The sequence below is a fragment of the Amborella trichopoda genome, chromosome 5 (genome assembly GCF_054954075.1).
Source record: "Amborella trichopoda isolate Santa Cruz 75 chromosome 5, AtrichopodaSantaCruz75HAP2 v2.0, whole genome shotgun sequence".
NCBI classification, from domain to species: Eukaryota; Viridiplantae; Streptophyta; class Magnoliopsida; order Amborellales; family Amborellaceae; genus Amborella; species Amborella trichopoda.
The window spans coordinates 2,482,143-2,502,820 of NC_142340.1; the positions used below are offsets into that span (position 1 = coordinate 2,482,143).

Below are 20,678 nucleotides of genomic sequence, written 5' to 3' on the forward strand. Positions count from 1 at the left end.
TGAAGACATTTTAGTGGTTCAGTCACTCTTATGCATGTAAATTATATTTTTGTATATGACATAAGCATAATAGTTTAGACTACTTTCCAAAAAAAACTTCTCATATCTCGATATAATGCAATGTTGATCTTATGAGCATATTATACGTATGAGGCCCATACCACATAGTATCTCTTCAAATATTCCTAGGGCAAAAAGATGAGAGCCACCAAAGAATTATTATGTTAATCCACATAACCTGATGCCTTCCATTAGATAAGAATTTGATAACCTCCAACCTAATTAGGTTAGTAGATACTTTCATATTACAATATTTATTATTGATTAATTTTAATAGTATTTAAGTATTTGTAGTTGTTTATTGACTGATTGTTGTATGTTTGATTTCATATCATATAACAGGTAATATGGAATTTCTATTTCAAGCATGATGAGGTCATTTCAGATGATAGGCGGCAGACATTCGAAACCGCAATGTGTGCTTAACGACCCTGATATTTGACGATATTGCCGAGTCGTATTTGCCAGATCATGTGTCCCGGCACTTCAAGAAATCCCATATATGTTGGTAAGAGGTCTAGTAGACAAGGTGGGCAACGAGATTGGAAAAATGTAAATTCTGACAAGATCCATCATTGATTGACCCAATATGAGCGAATGATGCCAGACATTGAAATGGATACTGCCAATGGATTGCCCTCAGAGGAGTACAAAGCCTGATACAACCTAGTGTCACATCCTATAATCTATACTAGCGCTAACCCACCAAAAAACATATTGCAACTTGCTAACCAAGAAGAAAAAGAGATGGTTCCTGCATATGGACCACAATATATAATAAGACCTTGAGGTTATAAAAACCAGTTTATATGTTTATATGACCTACAATTTTTTTTTAATTTTGTACTTACTTATTAGTTCAATGATAATTACCTATCTTGTTTTTGCAGGTTAGTGCAGTTCATGCACTTACACTTAGATAGAAGTAGTATCCTGAAGTTTATAATCACGTTAACAACGTGTTTGAAATGTTGTTGAAGTTTGTGCATATGGAAATGGATGATATAGAAGCCCGGATGGAAAATTTACAACGTTAAGTTAATGACGAAGTTGCACATGATGAGCCTAGATAAGATGTAGTCAACGGAAGTAGTCAGGTTGCTGAAGGTCTGGCTTCATCCACACAACTTGTGGTTGAAGAGCCCATAAGGCATAATACGAGAGTGTAATACGGATGAATTTGTTTGCGTTCATGTAAACTTTCACGTGCTACCCATAAAAGAATCCACGGAGCAAACATATAAAAAAGGGTACCAATTGTTAAAAGGCAAACTTTCTATGCTTCCCTTGCAGCATAGAAGTTCTACCCTCCCCTTTATCCAACCGTCCATTCTGAATGAAGGGCTAAGATTGCCCCAATCACAATGTCATGTTTCTACACTATTTTATTTTTAATTTTTTTCTATAGACAATATTGACACCAAATTTTGAACGTCCATTCCTCTATTAAACTTGCACTAAAGAAAAATATAAAAAAAAATATTTTCAATAAAATAAAATGATCAAAATACCCCTGAAAGCTTCAAGGGGTATTTTGGTCATTATATTTTATCGAAAAATTATTTTTAATATTTTTTATAGGTGTGCCCCAATGAGAAGATGGCACACACTAAATTTATATTCATACAATTTTCATAAAAAAAACTAAAAATAAAATACGTTCAAATGTTGGGTCTAAGATCAAATGGTGAGTGGCTTTCTTGATCAAAATTGGACGGATGGATGGTAGGTGGAGGATATAACTTCTATGCTATAAGGGAAGCATAGAAACATTTTCCATTGTTAAATACAAGAAAGGTGTGAGGGATACTTTTTACTTTAATTATCCAAATAATTTATATTCCCTCGGGAGTAAACTGTTCAATTATTTCCTAAGGTAAAACTACACTTAGGATTAATTTAAGTAACCTAAATTTGGAGATTATTACATGTTCAACCCATAGATTAACCTCAATAAAAATACTCCCAATTGCATCCTCTACACATCTAAATCGATAGTGTCTCATAATTGAATAGAGTCTGTCCAATTTTTAGAGGGTATGATCTAAGCATTAGAAAACTCAAATTTCGAAATTTAAGTTTTGAATATAATAGTGTAGTGATAATTAGTTGGTTCCCAAAATTTTAAAGGACAAAATCCTAAAGTAATTTTTTATTGATGCAGTAAACTTGCACTATAGTCCTGTAGGAGTACGAACCCTTTTGTATTTAATCCCAACATCTTTGTTTTTTTATCCACATTTAATCCCAATATCATTAAGGAATTCGGGGAAAAAAACCGTGAGGTACTCCCCATATGATAAAAAAAACATGTATGTACTTAATTTTTTCGGAAAAGAAAAGTTCTATGATTATAACAAGGAAACGGTTTCTATGATTCCACGATGAAATGAGTCACCTCTTAAAATTTATTCTTATGATAAATTTTTTGGACTTAATTTTAAAGGAAATATAATTTCTAACATGCTGGTCATGAATATAAATAAATAAATAAAATTTATAAATTAAAAATAATAATTCTATTAAAAAAACATTTGGACCGGTAGTTTCAATTGTTTTTAAATGGACCACCTATTCGCATCCATTTTTAAAATGGATGCTTTATACCTCGGGGACTACAAATGTAGAAATGCGGTCCCTGCTGCATGAAACAAGTTTCCTTTGTATTAAGCAGGGCACCGGGTTCTTGTTTAAAAAAAAAATGCAGGGCACTTGGTTTTTGAACGTGTTGTGTATCACACACTTGTTAGTACCTAGGGATCACCATTCACATGCCTTGCACATAGAAATGAAATAACTAATTATGTAAATACTCGTGTAAATGTGCAATCGAAGAGTACGTGGATATACAATAAGCGTTCATGTAAGTAATATTGTAAATATACAAAAGAATAGTACATCGATATGTGAAAACCATACAAATAATCACGTGATTTTGCAATGGAAGAGTTCATGGACATAGAATGAGAATCGAAGACTATCAAATTATCTAAAGAGCATATGGAAAGAATGACTATCATTTTTTTTTCCTATTCTAAATTTTTTAGGAAAAATTATGAAAGTTTTTCAAAATCAACTTTCTAGACATCTTAATCCACAAAACTTTTTGTATCTCACCCTAAACCCTAAACTATTTTTCTTTATACTTACCGCTCCAAGTAAAAAAATCAATAGATTTAAGACAAAAATGCCTTACTCTCTCTCTTTTTCTTTATTTTGGAGTCACAAGGCTATCTTTCTCTGCTCACTCTCTCTCCCCCAAAGTAAAAACCCATTTTCTTTCTTATTCTCTCTCTCATCTTTCTCTCTCTAACTAAGATTTTTGCGGTCTGACATCCAATATGCCGGATCGGTTAGAATTTAGATTAAGGTTGGTAATGTGGTCCGACACACATTGTGTTGGATTGCATTGAGTTCCAATAAGCTTTTCTCAGGCATGTAATGTGGTCCAGCACACACGGTGCTGGATCGAAACTTTTTGCGATCCGACACATTTTTATGCCGAACCTAAAATTTTTTCGGCTTGACCGCATTACCAGCCTTAGCGCAAATTCTAACCAGTCTGACATACTGGGTGCTGGACCGCAAAAATCTTGGTCCATAGCTAGAGAGATAAAGAAAGAAGACGGGTAGAGAGGGAGAAAGAGAGACAAAAAATGAGAGAGACAAAGAGAGAGAGAGAGAATGAGAGAGAGAATGAGAGAGAGAATGAGTTTTTACTTTGTGAGAGAGAGAGTGTGTGGGCACCGAGAGATAGAGTCACTTGACCTAAAATAAAGAAGGGAGAGAGTAACGGCATTTTTGTTTTAAATCCATTGACTTTTTTACTTAGGAAGATAAATATAAGAAAAAAAATAATTGGAGTTTAGGATAGGATATAAAAAGTTTTGAGGTAGGATGTCTAAAAAATTGATTTTGAGAGTGTTTATAATTTTCTCAATTTTCTATTTGTTTTTTTTTTAAGGTGTTACTTTGAGTGAGAAATGTTGGGTCAATTTTTAATAAAAAAGTGTGTTTATAAACAGTTATTTTCCTGCTATTTTTCTTCTTTTTTCTATTAATTAAATTTCCATATTTTGTTATGGGTGCAGTTTGCAGACAGACGCATCCGTAGGTGTAGAGGTAAGGTGCACCTTCAAATTTTATCATGGTATATAATTCTGATGCAAAATGTTTTTAGGATTATCTCAAAATCTGTTTTTATATCTAATTATAAAATTATAAATATAAAAAATGGCTAAAATTAAGTAGATCTATAAACATATGAAAATCTTGAAAATGGACGGTGTAGATAGTATGTTGTAAAATGCATTATTTTTGAGACTTAAATTCATTTTATTTTTCATAGTCATACATCTCGATGTCGAGATGATCAATCAAAGGGTTTTTCAACATTAAAACTACCTATTCCGATAGATTTTTTAGGGGCATCCGTAGTTCTACATTATAAGGTAGCATCCTTATATAAGCTTTTTCCTTTTGTTATTTCTAATTATTAGTCGGACGCATTAATGGCAAGTGCATTGGATGGAATTCTAATTTTATATAAAAAAAAAATCCAAATTGCAAGTCTATGCATAGCAATCCAAATTTTCAACATCCAAACAGAAGTAGAATGACAAAAAGAATAATAATAATACTGAAAAGGTCGACTTTAGCATAAAAATGAAAATAGAGCGGATAATTTTATAATTTCGGTAATTAAATGGCATTAGAATGTAAACTCGGCTTTATTACCAAAGATGGACTCTAGAGAGAGAAACAAGAAGGGTCGCCATTAAAGCACGTTGACGAATGCACACATGAACCAACATCCTCCAGCTTAAATAAAAGAGAGAGAGAGAGAGAGTGGCAGCAGCGGCACATATTAGTAACCAGCAGGTTCACCTTCCTTTCTAGGGTCACTTACGCCAGTGAGTTTTGCTTTGACAACGGTCTCTCCCTGTGGCCAACGGGGGAGGTGGTGAACCACAAATTGGCATTTGGCCCCAAATGCTAAGGCTTGTAGGACATGGCCCTTCTTTGCCAGGGCTGCCCTATCCTCTAGGGGTACTTCAATGTGATAGCCGCTCACTGTGTCCCACTTCTCAAATTCCAAAATGTTGGGCACAAGCTGAAAAACAACTTAATTTTATGTTACAATATCTAGGCACTAAGAACACAATAGAGTGTTCGAGGAAGATGTCTACAAATTTAAATTTGGAGGTATCCATAATTTTTTAAAAATATAATATAAAATATACATCTAACAACTAATAATATAGAGTATTAATTTTGGATAGTAAACTCCTTATATGATTATTTTTCATCCATAAAGGCCCTAAAAAATTTAAAACATGGATGAAGATTAGCAGGTGATTAGAAATTTACTGCATGGTAGAGTCGAGGTGCCAGAATCGATTCGAATGGATCCATTCGGTGAATGAAATGGTTCAAGTAGACTTGTATATTTGCAGGAACTATTCTCAATCCTCCACTTGCACCCATCACACCCTTAAGTTGTCCATTCTGTATAACATGGATGGGAAATGTTGTAATAGTAAGAAGGTAATTCTCATATATGACAGAAAGAGAGAGGATTTTGAAAGTAATTCTCATAGAAGATTCCCTTCGGGATTTTTTTTTTTTAGGGGTGGAAAGAGAGGGAGAGAGGGAGAGGATTTTGAAGTATTTCTCATATAATAAAACCAAAATTCAAGAATCCTAGTTTTGAAAAGACAAAAGTAGAAATATTGCTCTTTTGTTTTTTAGAATATTTAACAAGCAAGAAAATGTGTATTGAATGTAACAATAGGAATACCTCATAATGAAAGAGTAATAATCCTATGAGACCCTCCCATACCTATGTGTGTAGGATCCTAAAAGATTATTATTAAATTTGATACAGATATCTAAAAAAGTCAAATCCCGCATGCATGTAATAATTCTAGATATCTGTACTAAATTTATTGGTGATCGTTTGAAGTTCTACACACATGGGTGTGAGAGGGTCTCATAGGATCATTACTCATATTTCTATTGTTACCTTTCCAAAACTATGATTCTAGAGTGATTTACATATGGATTCTAAATTTTTTGCTAAAATAAAAAAATGATCTATTTATAGGTAAAATTACAAAGAATGTCGATCTACATGTCTTTCAAAAATTGCCCATCGATCTTAGGATCACCGAATTGCCCATCGGTCTTAAAAAAATTGAAATTAAAATTCAATCCTCGGATCGAGGGGCAATTTAAAAAAAAAAAAAAAAATGGGTTAGCCGACATTCTTTGTAACTTTTCCATATAAATGGAGCATTTCGTATTTTAATAAAAATTTTAGGGTCCATATTTAGATCACTTTTGGCTTCATTATCATACATGAGAGAGAGGATTTTAAAGTCGTTCTCATATGAGAGAGAGAGAGAGAGGATTTTGAAGGTAATTCTCATATGACAGTGAAAGAGGGGGATAGACCTCGAGGATAATGGTGGGCATGGTGGAGGACATTGGCCTTTTGTTCGGCTCAATGTAGTTTGCAGGAGGGGAAGGCATGGTGCTATCATTTGAAGGGATGGAAAAGTCATGCATCTGATTGTTGAGTACTATGCCTGTTTTTACAGACCGAAACAATGCTCCAAAATTATTGTTAATAGTGGTAGTCAAGGCAACTGCATTTCTCTCCTTATCAACAATGCTTACGTGACTCGTGCCATGGTCATTGGTTTGGTTCCACCTGCATCAAAATTTTTTTGCTTTGAAGATCAAAGTTCAAAAGGAAATTTAACTAGGAACTCACAAAGGGATGGTCTACATTTTGAAATAATTTATGGGGAGTTCTAAAATTATTGAGTTTTTATGTTCCCATTTTACCTTCTGTTCAAAAGTTAGAAATTTTGTAAAGTCCAAATCATAAAAAATCGAAGTTACCCAAATAAATAAATAAATAAATATATATATATATATATATATATATATATATATATATATATATATATATATATGGTGCGGTTTCAATAAGGTTGTATTCAATAAGGTTGCAGCCTTAAACAATCCAATTAGGGTGCACCTCCAAATTTTATTATAACATTTAATTTTGGTGTAAAAAATTCTTAGTTTTATCTAAAAATATATTTTCATATCTAATTATAAAATTTTAAACACCAAAAATGGTTAAAATCATGTAGATATATAAACATGTGAAAATCTTAAAAATGAACGGTCTAGATAATGTGTTGCAAGATATACTATTTTTACGACTCAAATATGTTTTTTTATACATTCATATATCTCAATGTTGAGATGTTGAATCAGAGGGTCTTTGAACATTAAAACATCATTTTCCGATAGAATTTTTAGAGGCATATGTAATTATACATTTTAAGGTTGCAACCTTATATAAACTTTTTCCATATATATATATATATATATATATATAGGAAAAAGCTCTTGACAGCCCATGGGCTCAGGGAACAGTGTAAGCCCAATGGCCCAGATTGAATCTCGACGGATCCAATGATCACAATTGTATTTCGTAATTGAATTTTAACATTTTTTCTACAAATCCAAATGATTTCATGTTAAACACATATCGTTGTTTTATGCAATTAGATTAAAGGTGGCATAGGCAGGGCCAAGCTGAGTTGGGGCATTGGACCCAAAAAAGCCAACCCTAAGAGGCCATGGCCGACTTCGGCCCTTCTTTCGAGGTGCTCAGGCTCGGATCCCTTAATGGGTTCGGACCAGGTTGGGGCATGCCCAGGCCTGTGGACAGCAGACCTAGAATTTGAGATCTAAACATGGATGTTTTGGGCTAGGCTGCCTTGCCCATTACAACCTATGTCTTAACTTACATAAAAAATAAAGTGAAATTTCCCTATCTGAAAATATTTGACAACATGAGTGCTAGTTAAAATTCATGTTAAATAAAATTGAAAAACCCCACTGGTAAGTATCACACTGGGGTGATGCTATCTAGGGGATAAGCGCTTGAATGTAATTCTTTAACTTTTGTGGAATGTAAAAGCTTTAAGAGTTATTTGCACCTATCAAGATAGTAGCTAGGATCAAAAGTTGTGCTATCGTTTATTCTATCCTTTATTTCTCTTGCAAAGCTTTGGGAGAGCATTTTAGAGACAACATCCTCAATTTCCACAAAGTCTGGGTCACCCAGGTTCATTCTTGCTGAAAACATGTGCTTCATTGCTTCAACCATTCGGTGGAGTCCAAGGGGACCGGTAAGGGCTTGAGCACTTCTATATTGAGCAAGTACATTCAAAACCTATAACACAGATTAGACTTTTTAATCACCTTCTCATGCACTTCGCAAAAAGTAAACAGACACAGGAAAATTGAAATATATTTATTTGAAGTGGGAAGATTTGCATATGAGTCTCTCTTGGAAATCACAAGGATGCACTTTTATATGTATCCAAATCTCAGTTGTATGATTTGAATGGACAGCTATGATAATTCGTCATATGCAACACTATTTGTTTTTTTTTGTTTTTAATCTTTATACGTTATCTTAACATGAAATTGGGGCATCCCTATTCTCATAGTGGGATAGGCAAAGAATATAAAAACTGTTTTTTATAGAATAAAAAGACCAAAATCCTTTTAGGTATATTTTGGTAATTTGTATATGTATTTTGGTCATCTTATTTTGTAAAGGGAAAGCATATTATGATATCATTTACCTTTGATACAAGGTGGTCACATTAATCTTGACCATTGGATGGCTACATTTATTCTATTGACCAAACTCAAAATTCGAAAACAAATTTTTCAAACTTTGTGACACATCCAAGCTATCAAATTTCAAATCAAATGATTGTAAGAAATTGTGACCATCTTGTATTAAAGATGGTTTCATTGTGTATAATCCTTTTTGTAATAACCATTTTTTTTTGTATTTTTTAGGTGAGCCCCTCTAATAATAGGCCTAGGCCTGTCAAAATGATGTAGAAAAAATAATTATAGTTAAAATACTCTTAACTGTCCAATCGAGATTAAACAATCAGAGACCAACTAGTTATATTATGGCTGAAGGGTTTGATGGTCCATTTTGATTGGACGAATGTGAGAGGGGGACCCATATAATTCATATGAAGGATATAGTAGGGTTTCCATTTTAATGAAACCCCTAGTTAGAGATGGATAAATTGAACATATGAGTGAGAGTGTGGGTGCGAGAGAGTTTGTCATGGTGAATTGAGAAGAAATACGCACCATTATCATCCCAACACCTCCAGCGGGCACAGGCATGGTAATAATCTCGTGATTCATGACCTTTGCAGAAATTGGTTTCGTGTGTCTAATCTTATAACCTTTTAAGTCTTCCACTGTGATTATCCCTCCTTTCTCTTGGATATCATGAATCAAATCGGCCCCTAGGGGACCGTAATAAAACACTGACGCCCCGAAAAATGCAATCTTCTCCAATGTATTTGCAAGTTTAATATCACGACATATATCTCCAACCTTCAACAGTGTCCCATTCACCATGAACACCTCTCTTAAACCCTCGTCTTTGCGTATTGCCTCCTCTGTATTTTTCATTTGAAAATATAGAAAACGATCTATCTCGTATCCGTATCTTGCTATTGCAATTGCAGGTTTCACAAGTCTATACCATGGGAGCCTGCCATAAGCCTTCCAAGCCTCATATAGACCTAAAATTTCACCTGGAACTCCAACAGAGAGTCCACCCTGTTCTTTTGCAGAGGGATCATGTACAAACATATCCTATAAATGTAATTCATGCCATTAGTATGGGATTTGAGTATTTGTTTTTACAATAATTGCAAGAGAAATAGTTAATCAATACACAAGATTTAGCTTGTGTGGCACTATTTTATTTAGCTCTATGGGTCTTTCTGTCTCCTATTAAGCAGTGATCTCACGCAACGGTTGTATCATAGTACAATACAATCACATTTTTAAAAAACCGCATTTGTGGTATTTGTATGACCCAAAATTTTACGTATACACTCTCTTCATCTCAATGATCAATCCCAAAAAAAAATTTCAATTTGAATCTTACGGTCAAAATGAGCTCCCTCCAACAACGAATCTAAACCATTCATTTGGTGAATTTCAAGATCTTAACCTTTACAAACTCAAAATCACTTTATAATATTTTAACATTATACATCTATGATAATAAATCCATCGAAATAGAAAAAAATCTTTTTAAGGCTTAGATCAAACCATCTTATCAAAATGGACAGTCTATAGTTAATTGGGCTAAAAAAATACTTTCTAGATTCCATTTTCAAATTTTTCTTTTTTGTGATTTTTCATTAGAATGAAAAGAGTGTATATTTTAAATTTTGGATCAAACAAATGGTCCTAACATAGTTTTTGAAGATTGTTGCATTATATTACTATGCAACCGTTGAATGAAATCACTGCATGTCTATATATATATATATATATATATATATATATATATATATTTTTTTTTTTTTTCTATTTTTTTTATCTTTTAGTTTTATCTGTTTTGCTAAGTTTATTCCAAAGTCCATAGAATACAAGAATGGAATGCAAAGTAGAAGAGAAAACAAGTTTTTTTGGTAAATAAAAAATAAGTAAATTCTCTCATTTACTTACCCTTGAAGCCTTAGAGGGAGCGGTTTCTCGCATGTTATAGCCACGCACTTGCCCATTTGCCGATCGAACCAACATGAAAGCTCCCCCACCAATGCCACTCGATGCCGGGCTAACAACACCGAGGCAGAAGGCGGCAGCAACTGCTGCATCAACTGCATGACCTCCCTTTTGAAGGATTCTGTTACCTATTCGCGAACAGCGACCATCATCTGTCGCTACAACGGCGTGTTTTACGGTGATCGCTTCTTTATGAACCGGTCGAATCCTCAGAACCGATTGGCATGAAATGGTTTCAAACAGGAACAACCAGATAATTAAAGTTGGCCACATTGCTGCAAATACCATAAAATAACACATGGTCAGTACCACTCGAATTAAATCGTCATGCTCATGATTTCTCAGCAACTTTTATCATTTCACTCATAGTTTTTATAGAAGCGATGAATTACTGCTTTGTGAATGACAAATTAATTCAAGAACTAAATGAAGCACCCCCTTCCTCGTTAACATTATGATAAATATTTGCTTGAAGGAAGATGTTGTTATTATTATAGTCACTTTGCATTATTCAGCAATAAATAGTCACTAGAATAAGGAAAAAAGGTTTATATAAAACCTTATACTCTACGAGGGGCACCTCAAAACCCACAGGAAAATATAGTTCCGATATTGAAAAACTCTTCAATTGACCATCTTGACCTCGATATTTATGAGCAAGAAGAGAAAAATAATTTAAAGTCGTAAAACTTGTGTCTTGTAACTCTAGGTTGCCCATTTAAAGTAGGGGGGGAGGGGGTCACACAGAAATAAAGCCTTCGTAAGGGTTTTTTTTTTGCATCAAAACCCCATCTTTCAACAATGTTTGGAAGTGCGTTTTAATTTGATTTACGGTTGATGCTTTTTTTAAACTACACCCATAGATAAAGAAATGGCAGAAATTTTTATAAAATTTTCCTTAAAGATATGTATCTTTGCAAATTTACATTTTTTGTAATCTTATAAGATAAACCATTACTCAAAGTTCCGAAACATAAAGAGAAAGACTAGCCATCAAGCTTTCAGAAAGGGAATAAAAAGACGCAATTTCTATGAGGCCTAGGCCACATAAAAATAGAGAGTAAAGAGTCACCTTGATACATCATCTAGAAAATATTTTGGGCATGAAAAATCTTTATGATAGCTCTAAAATCAATTTCCACCATCAATTATGAAATTTATAGCTCGAAAAAAGAAACAGATCTCGCGGATCCTTAAACAATTGAAAATGGTTGGTCTAGATAATATATTGTAATATATACTATTTTAGGGCTTAAAATCGTAATTTTTATTCACAACCATAATGATCAAGTTAGGAGGATTTATTTGAAGTTTTTTTTTTACTCTGGAACTATATTTTTGGTGAGTTTTAAGCTAAGGTTTTATTTTTCTTCCATAAAGACTTAGCCTTATGGACTATTTTCCCAAAAAAAAAAAAAAAAAGGATAAGCATACAATGAGAGGGACGAAGTGCACTTAACGTTTACAGGATTAAGCACAAAAGTAAAACAAAACAAATGGGAACATAGAATCGAAGGTTTTGCATTTGGAATCATCAATACACATAAAATTTCAAGGAGGCAAGGGCCAACAGGAATCACCTTTCCTAGGGCTGTAAACGAGCTGGGTTCCAAACCCCGCCAAAAATCATGCAAGGTAGGCCCGGCATGGCCTGGCCCAAATCATGCCTGAGAGGCCAGCCAAGATGGGCCTTTTATAAATGTAGAAAAAAGTTTATTTTAAGAGCTTATGAAAAAATATATGCCGGACCCCTGCTGGTTCAAGTTAGCCTAGGCCAGGGCTACAATACACCTGGTCTAGCAAAGCCCAGCCCGCACTGGCCATGTCCCAACCAGGCCCGGTCTAGGGCTGGCCCCAAAGCCCACAAGCCAGCTCGGCCCGTTAACACCCCCAACTTTACTAGAGGGTAAGTCTTCCCTCTTGTCATTTTGTTTAGCTCTGTTGATTGTGTTTAGGAGCTCTTGCTCCAAATATCTCTGTTTGAAACTTGATTATTTTGTTAAGGAAAAAGTTTATATATGGATGCAACCTTACAATGAAGAACCATGGATGCACCTAAAAATTCCATTGGAAAAGGTAGTTTTAAGGTTGAAAAACCCTTAGATTGATCATCTCGACATCGAGATGTATAATCATGAAAAATAAAAAGATTTTAAGTCTAAAAAATAGTGCATTTTTCAACGTATTATCTTCACCGTCCATTTTCAAGATATTTATATGTTTATCGATATACTTGATTTTAACTATTTTTTAAATTTAAAATTTTATAATTAGATATAAAAATAGATTTTGAGATAATCCTAAGAACATTTTACATCAAAATTATATACCATGATAAAATTTGAAGGTGCACCTTACCTCTACAGCTACGGATGCATATGTATGCCAACTGCACCCTTTTGGAAATGGATTTTTGAGAAACGAACCGAAGTGTATTGAAGATGAATTATTTAAATTTTATATTAATTTTTACTATTTTTTAAAAAGTCTATGAAAAGACAAGTTGATCATGAGTTGACATATTTGATTAAATGAGAATGTTAAATTACTAAATATTTTGCGTGTATTTTGGGAGTTACAATAATTTGTTAACTGTTAGTATTTGTTAACTGTTAGTAGAAAAACAAAAGGCTTGTGATGAGGTAAGAGCATAGATAATTGAAGCGTCTATAAACCATAGCCACATAACAAAGATAGAAGTGAAACACATATATTCAAGTTCAGATAAAAATCTAAATTACAGTAATTACTTGGTAGGCACTCATGAATCACGCCAATCAAATTATATCAATGCAAAATCCTACCCCAAAAATATACTGAGACACCGAATGTGGAGTCAAATGCTAGATCCCGATGTTTAAAGATCACCCATCCATTAAGAAAATTGGTCCCAATGGATCGAAAGTGATCCAATCGAATTAATCGGCCAATAAAACATAGAATGAAAAGAGAAAGATCAAAATATTAAAAAAATAAAATAAAATAAAAGGTGGGGTCCGATTCTATACCAGAGTTCGGTACGTGGCATTTACTGGGAACCAAAGTTCCACATATAGCGAGAATCCCATTGATTTTCAATCTAAATTGGGCAACTTCAATCCATCTTTTTTTTTAAACCCGCTAAAAATAATGAAGTATAAAAAGGGTTTTGTGCCGCAAAAATTAGACAAGATTTTGACCCGGTTATAATAAAGTAAAAATATAAAGCCTTGTGAGAAAAAGTCAGAAGTCACGAAAACACTCAGGATAAAGAAAAAGGAGTTGTGATAAATGTAGTATACTACTCGGGAGTGAAATATATGAGCAGAACAAAGACCAATATAACCATAGGAAAAAATTATCCCTTGCCTAATTGAAGTGTCGGCAATAAAGCACCTTCACACACAGACAAACACAAACGCACAGAGAGATGAGGAACCAAGAGTAATGGAGCAAATGAGGAACTAAGAGTAATGGAGCAAAAGAAGTGTAACCAAGAGTAATGGAGCAAATGAGGAACTAAGAGTAATGGAGCAAAAGAAGTGTAGTCCAAGCTAAAAACGCTAGACAGATGAATGCGCAACACCGAATCAGTGAGGGAAATAACTCTCGACTAATCTAATTGTCTGCAACAAAAGTGCGCACACACGTAAACACAAACAGAGAGAGAGAGAGGGGGGTCTGTAACAGAAGTGGCACAAGTTCTTTTTGAGAATGGAATTGTGGTCGTTGTGCCACTTATGTTTTAGTTATGTTTCCATTCCCACTAACGTATTAACAAACCGTTAATTATTTTTAAAAACGGGTAGGGCCTCTATTCCCCACTGAACTACCTGAAAAACAAAAAAACAATGGCGCTTAAAGAAGGAGCAGCTACCTAAAAAACAAAAAAACAATGGCGCTTAGAGAAGGAGCAGTAGATTGCTGTTTAGAAGTGGATTGAGCAACTACCTGCAAAAGCAAATGGAAGCCAAAAACAAGAAATGCTCAAGAGGGTAAGCCAAAAAACTTGACTGATTGAATGTACACCGACACAGACTCAGAGAGAGAGAGAGTGTGTTGGTGATGATGCTTAGAACCTTTGGAGGGGTGGGGTATTTAATAGGCGCTCATTGGGTATAATTGTATTATTATGGGCACACAATGGGGCACCATTGCAATATCCGGCTTTTATTTTTCAATGGCGGTACACCATGTTTGGTTTAATGGCTTATCCTGAAAACCATAAAGGTCGCCAAAATAAAGTAATTGCAAACGGATAAAAAATAGATAGGAAAGTACGAATGGGTCAACTTTGGTTGAAAATTTCATACTGCGTCGGTCTACCCATTTTTTTTTTTTTGAAAAATAATCCTTGGTTGAGGATGCCATCCTCGTTGTTTATTTTAAAATTTTTTTTTTATTTTTTGTTAGTCGGGGTTTGGATTCAATTTTAGGACAGTTCGAGGTACCTATCTTCGAACTGCTCTTTGTTCCTTTTTTGTGGAAGAAAAAAGCGGCCTAAGGATGAAGACCTCGGACCAATCTTTGGCCTGAGCCAAGTGTGCCTTATTAATGAAAAAATTAAAAAACGGTACCGTGAGAAATTTTGAAAAAAATAAAAAAACATAGGCTCACCGACTTTCTAGGTAATTTTTGTCCAAAATTGGATCATTTTGTTTTCTTTGGTAACACGTAAATTACTCATGACCTAATAATTTTTTTTTTTTGTGTTTTGGTAGCATGTAAATTATTCATGATCTAATACGTTTGTTTAGCATGTAGTTGGGGGCCATGTGCTTCTTGTGGGGGCCTACTTATGAAAAACATTGGGGGCATGTTCCCGCTCACTCTACCCCACTAACACATTAAAAAAATTAACTCTTGAACTATTTGAGAAAACAGGGGCTTTTCTTCCTTATTGAATTATCTAAAAAAAAAAAGAAAAGAATTGGAGCCTCCATCCCATGTGGTGTGTACGCCCCAAAAGCATTCTCCACAGCCTTTGTCCCCATCCCATTTGCACTGAGGAAACCACACCTAGGAATAATTTAAGGAACTTAAATTTTGGAGATACAACCTCTTCGAACCATAGATTAATCTCAATAAAAATATTCCTAATTGCATCCTCTACATACGTGAAACAATAGTACATCAAGATTGAAAGGAGGCTGTCCACTATTTTAGAGGGTTTAACCTAAGTGTTAGAAAAAGTTAACTGTTGAATATAACAATATAGTGATATTCAGGAGATTCTCAAAATTGTAAATTGAAAAATCCCTCCAAATAGTTTCTTTTATTGAAGTAGTAAACTTACACTATACTCCTGCAGGAGTACTCTTTTGTATTTAATCACACTCTTGTCTTTAAGGAGTGTGAAAAAAAAAAACGTCACGGGTGGGTGGGTGGGTGCGTGGGTGGGTGGGTGGGTGGGGGTGGTCCTGCATAAAGGAACCCATATGATAATAAATGGGCACAGAGGATGCATGTTTTTCGAGAAGAGTTGCAATTTGATGTTAAGATATTTTCAATAAAAGCATTGGTGAACGTAGATTTTAAAGTTGATAGCTATAAATGTTATTTAATTTACATGCTTGGAATGGTACAAGATTAAATAAAGGGTGCAGGTGGCATACGGATGCATCAATGGCCGTAGTGGTAACGTTATTAGGATTATCTCAAAATCTATTTTTATTTTTAATTATAAATTTTAAATTTAAAAAATGATTAAAATCAAGTAGATCTATAAACAAATGAAAATCTTGAAAAACGATGGTATAGATGATATGTTGTAAAATGTATTATTTATTAGATTTAAAAAGTCTTTTCATTTTTCATAGCTATATATGTAAATGTCGAGATGATCAATCAAAAGGCTTTATAACATTAAAACTACCTTTTTTCGATGGATTTTTGAGGTGCATCCGTAATTCTACATTATAAGGTTGCATCCTTATATAAATTTTTTTCTTAAATAAATATGTAAATGTAAGAAGAGATATCCCATATGCTCAAAAGATTCGCTCTTGCTAGGACACTTTTTATGAACAACGGTTATTGATAAGGTTTAAAAAAACATATCATTGACTCGAATCATTCACACTTGTACTCATGTCAGATCGGGGGAATTGGTGGATCGGATTGGAAGAATCAGCGTAATCGATAATTTTTGTTTCAAATTCTTTAAAAAAATAATTCAAGAAAAAATTGTTCATCTTGTTTTTTTTTTCAAATTCTTTTAAAAAATAATTCAAGAAAAATTAAAAAATCAGTGACAAATCGGTCGGACTCAGTGAAGAAATCATTGGTTCCACGAAAAAATTGGTGATTCTACCATTTGGAGCCGCCTGGATCTTGTTTTTTGGCCTAATACGGAGTGTCCTGGGTGATTCCTGATCCAGATCACCTGATTCGGGATCGGGTCATCGATTTTTTAAACCTTGGTTCTTGGTGTCTTTTGTATAATATTGATATTCTTATGGATTAAGTCTTTTTCTTTTAAAAGTTTATATAAGGTTGCATCTTTAAAATGTAAAATTATAGATGCATCTCAAAAATCCATCGAAAAAGGTTGTTTTAATATTGAAAGACCCTGTAATTGATCATCTCGACATCGAGATGTACGAATGTATAAAAAAAGAATTTTGAGTCTAAAAAATAGTGCATCTTGCAACACATTATCTAGACCATCAATTTTCAAGATTTTCACATCTTTATAGATCTACATGATTTTAACTATTTTTGGAGCTTAAAATTTTATAATTAGATATAAAAATACATTTTTAAATAATCATAAGAATATTTTATAATTAGATATAAAAAAACGCAGGTGTACGGGGAGTTATTATTGAATGTCTGGAAAAACAAAAATTTGTTTGTTTTTGATAAAAATGAACGTGTAGATTTTCAAAAGACATACATTTTTTCTCTTTTTATTTTATTTTTATTTTTATTTATTTTTCCGGCCATTCAGATATCAAAAATCCGAACCGGTTCTAACATTTTACACCCGCTCATGGTTTTGAAAATCCTAACTTTTTACAAGAAAAAGATGAAAAGAAAGAAAAAGAATGTAGTTTGAATTTTCGACATCGAGCCAGAGGCTAAAAAGAAGAAAAAAGGAAAAAGTGAAGACTTGTGTAAAATTAAAAATCCGGCCACAACATTTTAATTCTAATAATTAATTAGGAGTAAAATATAAAGGATCCAGTTTCTATGTGGCCAAGCCTGCATATGTAGAAATACGGGCCTCTTAATAAATCTATTTTTGAGATGGATTTTAAAGCTGACTTCTTAAAGACATGTAATCTCTAACTTGGAAATCATGAATATGAAAAATTACATAAATTTTTAAAAATTATAAATAATAACTCTAGTAAAAAAATATTTGGACTATTAGTTTCCATTGCTTTTATATGAAACACCTACTTGCATCCATCTTTAAGATGGATGCTTTATATTTTTTAGACCACATATGTAGAAATGCGATTCAGCCTGCATAAAATTTTTTTTCAAATATAAATTATATTAGATGCCACAATATAAATTCTTAAGTTTCATTCTTACCACGATTAGCATACCCTTTCCCCACGGATAGCCAAAAAAAAAAAAAGGTTAAGGTCAACTCCATGCACTTCCGATAGAGAAACAACATGGGTCATTATTAAACCACGCCCATGCATACACTCATGAAGAAACACCTCGATAACCAGCAGCACACATCAATAACCAGCAGGGGCACCTTCCTTTCTTGGGTCGCTCACACCAGTGACATTTGCTTTGACAATGGTCTCTCCCTGTGCCCTAGTGGGGAGGTGGTGAACCACAAATTGGCATATGGCCCCAGATGCTAGGGGTTCAAGGATATGACCCTTATTTTCCAGAGCTGTCCTATCATTTAGGGGCACTTACAATGTGATACCCACATACCGTGTCCCAGTCCTCGTATTGCAAAATGTTGGGTATGAGCTGAAAAACAAATACATTTTTAGATTTACAATATGTACACAATATTGGAGTATAACAATACTATTTCTCAATAGCCCAGAGAGAAAGGGTTCCAAAAACTTATTGCTCCAAAAAGCCATTACAAGTTACAAACTCATTTACCTCTTGTTGCAAATTATACTTAGAGGAACTAACATTCAAAATGTAAAACCATTTATTAGATGATTTAAAGTTCTGATTTTGTTCCCTCAAAGTTCGTGGCGCACATTTTTGCTGCCAACTTGCGCACTGATGAATTATCAATGGTTTGACAACATCCGTTATAAAGGTTTTTAGGCTTTTTCTACAGCATAAAAGATATATACTTCCCCTTCATTTAGTAGTTCAATTTAAATCAAGTGAGTCACTAACTATTTAATCTAAATGCGAAACTTTAGAGTAGTTTGTTTTTTTAGTTTTTTTACCAATATGTGCCATTTCCTTAATGGGGCGCACTTAAATAAAATATTAAAAAATAATTTTGATTAAACACATGGCCAAAATACCCTTGTAATTTTTAGAGGCATTTTAGTCATTTTATTTTATTGGAAATATTTCTTTATTTTTTTATTTTTTTATTTTTTTATTTTATAGATGCGAGTTCAAGAGAGGATTGGACACAGAAATTTTGGTGTCAAACTATTTTGAATAAAAAATTAAAAATAAAATAGTATAGAGAGTAAATTTGTGATTGAGAAGTATAAAAGCTTTATGCTGTAGGGGAAGCATAGAAAGCTTGCCTCATAAAATTATGTAAAAAAAAATTATAGAGTTGAACTACAAAATATAGAGCTGAGAAAATATGAGATTAACCTACTAGCTCATATGAACATATGAGCCCAACGGCCTAGATTCAATCTGGGCCAATCTGATGATCACGGCTGTCCGGTAGTTTTTGAATTTTATTTATTTTTTACATATCTACACCACTTATAATTTTAGGTGTGCGTTCTTCTCATCAATGTGTACCTAATAAAAATATAAAAAAAATTATTCACTAAAAACAAAATGACTAGAATACCTCCCGAAGCTTTTTGGGGGTATTTAGGTCAATTTATTTCATGCAAAATAGTTTTTTGATATTTTTTGAATATTCACCTATTTTTGATGAGCACATATCTAAAATTTCAAATGATTTAGATAAAAAAAAAAAACACTAAAATTCAAACACTACTGGACACCCATGATCATCAGATCGGCCCATAATCAATCTGGGACGTTGGACTCATATGTTCATATGAGCTAGTGGGCTAATCACATCTTTTCCATATATATATATATATATATATATATATATATATATATATATAATGTTCGGGTATTCACACTATAGAGTAATTTATAATTGTACTCAATGAAGTTTGGCCTTTGTTTTGTATATGGAGCTTCTTTTAGTAAGGGCATTTTTATCATTAAAAAGGATGTAACATCATTTACATGGGATGTGATATCATTCATATAGAGCATTAAATACCACAAATGTGGTCCAAATGCTGACAAAAGAAGGGTATATAAATATCCAAAATTTATTGCGTATAATAAAAAATTCCATTATAGTGTGAGCACCTAACATACCCACGCACGCACGCATGCACGCAAGCACGCACACACGCATGCACGCACACACGCACGCACGCAAGCACGCACGCACGCACCATACACACATAGATATATATATATATATATATATATATATATATATATATATATATATATATATATATATATATATATATATATATATATATATATATATATATATATATATATATATATATATAAAGGATTCTGGTCCGATCTGACGGTTATGACCTCATTTTGTATTTGAATTTTGATATTTTTTATAAATCCAAATTAGTTGAAATTTTAGGCATTAATTCTTCTCATCAAGGCTAATAAAAATGTAAAAATAATAATTCGTAAAATAAAAATTAAACAAAATACTCCTAAAATGTTTCGAGGGTATTTTGATTAACTTATATTTTATGAATTATTTTTTATATGTTTATTCGAGTTTTATATTT

General features: G+C 33.2%; 1 protein-coding gene and 1 long non-coding RNA gene across 6 annotated transcripts in view; both read right to left on the minus strand.

Moving 5' to 3' along the window:
• Window positions 1-4,771: 4,771 nt before the first annotated feature.
• LOC18426737 (glutathione hydrolase 2) lies at window positions 4,772-14,763 on the minus strand. Of its 5 annotated transcripts, none has more exons than XM_088866779.1 (7): window positions 14,641-14,763; window positions 10,654-10,985; window positions 9,271-9,786; window positions 8,085-8,320; window positions 6,517-6,775; window positions 5,431-5,568; window positions 4,772-5,173 (listed from the first exon to the last, which is right to left on the minus strand). In XM_088866779.1, the coding sequence occupies exons 2-7, from the start codon at window positions 10,981-10,983 to the stop codon at window positions 4,928-4,930; spliced, it is 1,725 nt and encodes a 574-aa protein (XP_088722905.1). In that variant the 5' UTR covers window positions 10,984-10,985; window positions 14,641-14,763; the 3' UTR covers window positions 4,772-4,927. The 5 variants fall into 5 exon arrangements, with proteins under 5 accessions (XP_088722905.1, XP_088722906.1, XP_088722907.1 ...); XM_088866780.1 differs by having other exon boundaries at window positions 14,567-14,763; XM_088866781.1 differs by having other exon boundaries at window positions 13,719-14,644.
• A 3,545-nt stretch (window positions 14,764-18,308) lies between these two features.
• Window positions 18,309-20,678, minus strand: part of LOC148781896 (uncharacterized) — a 48,779-nt gene continuing 46,409 nt past the window's right edge. The window contains exon 2 of the long non-coding RNA XR_016055585.1: window positions 18,309-18,636. This is a non-coding gene — a long non-coding RNA (uncharacterized LOC148781896). The remainder of the gene's footprint in view (window positions 18,637-20,678) is intronic.

Excerpts from the sequence above, each read along its gene's own strand:
- LOC18426737 (XM_088866778.1), bottom strand. The coding sequence starts at position 11,163 with ATGTTAACGAGGAAGGGGGTGCTTCATTTAGTTCTTGAATTAATTTGT. Across the intron at positions 9,787-10,653 it reads CTCCCTCTAAGGCTTCAAGG|GATATGTTTGTACATGATCC; the intron begins GTAAGTAAATGA and ends TTACATTTATAG. Across the intron at positions 8,321-9,270 it reads GAGGTGTTGGGATGATAATG|GTTTTGAATGTACTTGCTCA; the intron begins GTGCGTATTTCT and ends TCTGTGTTATAG.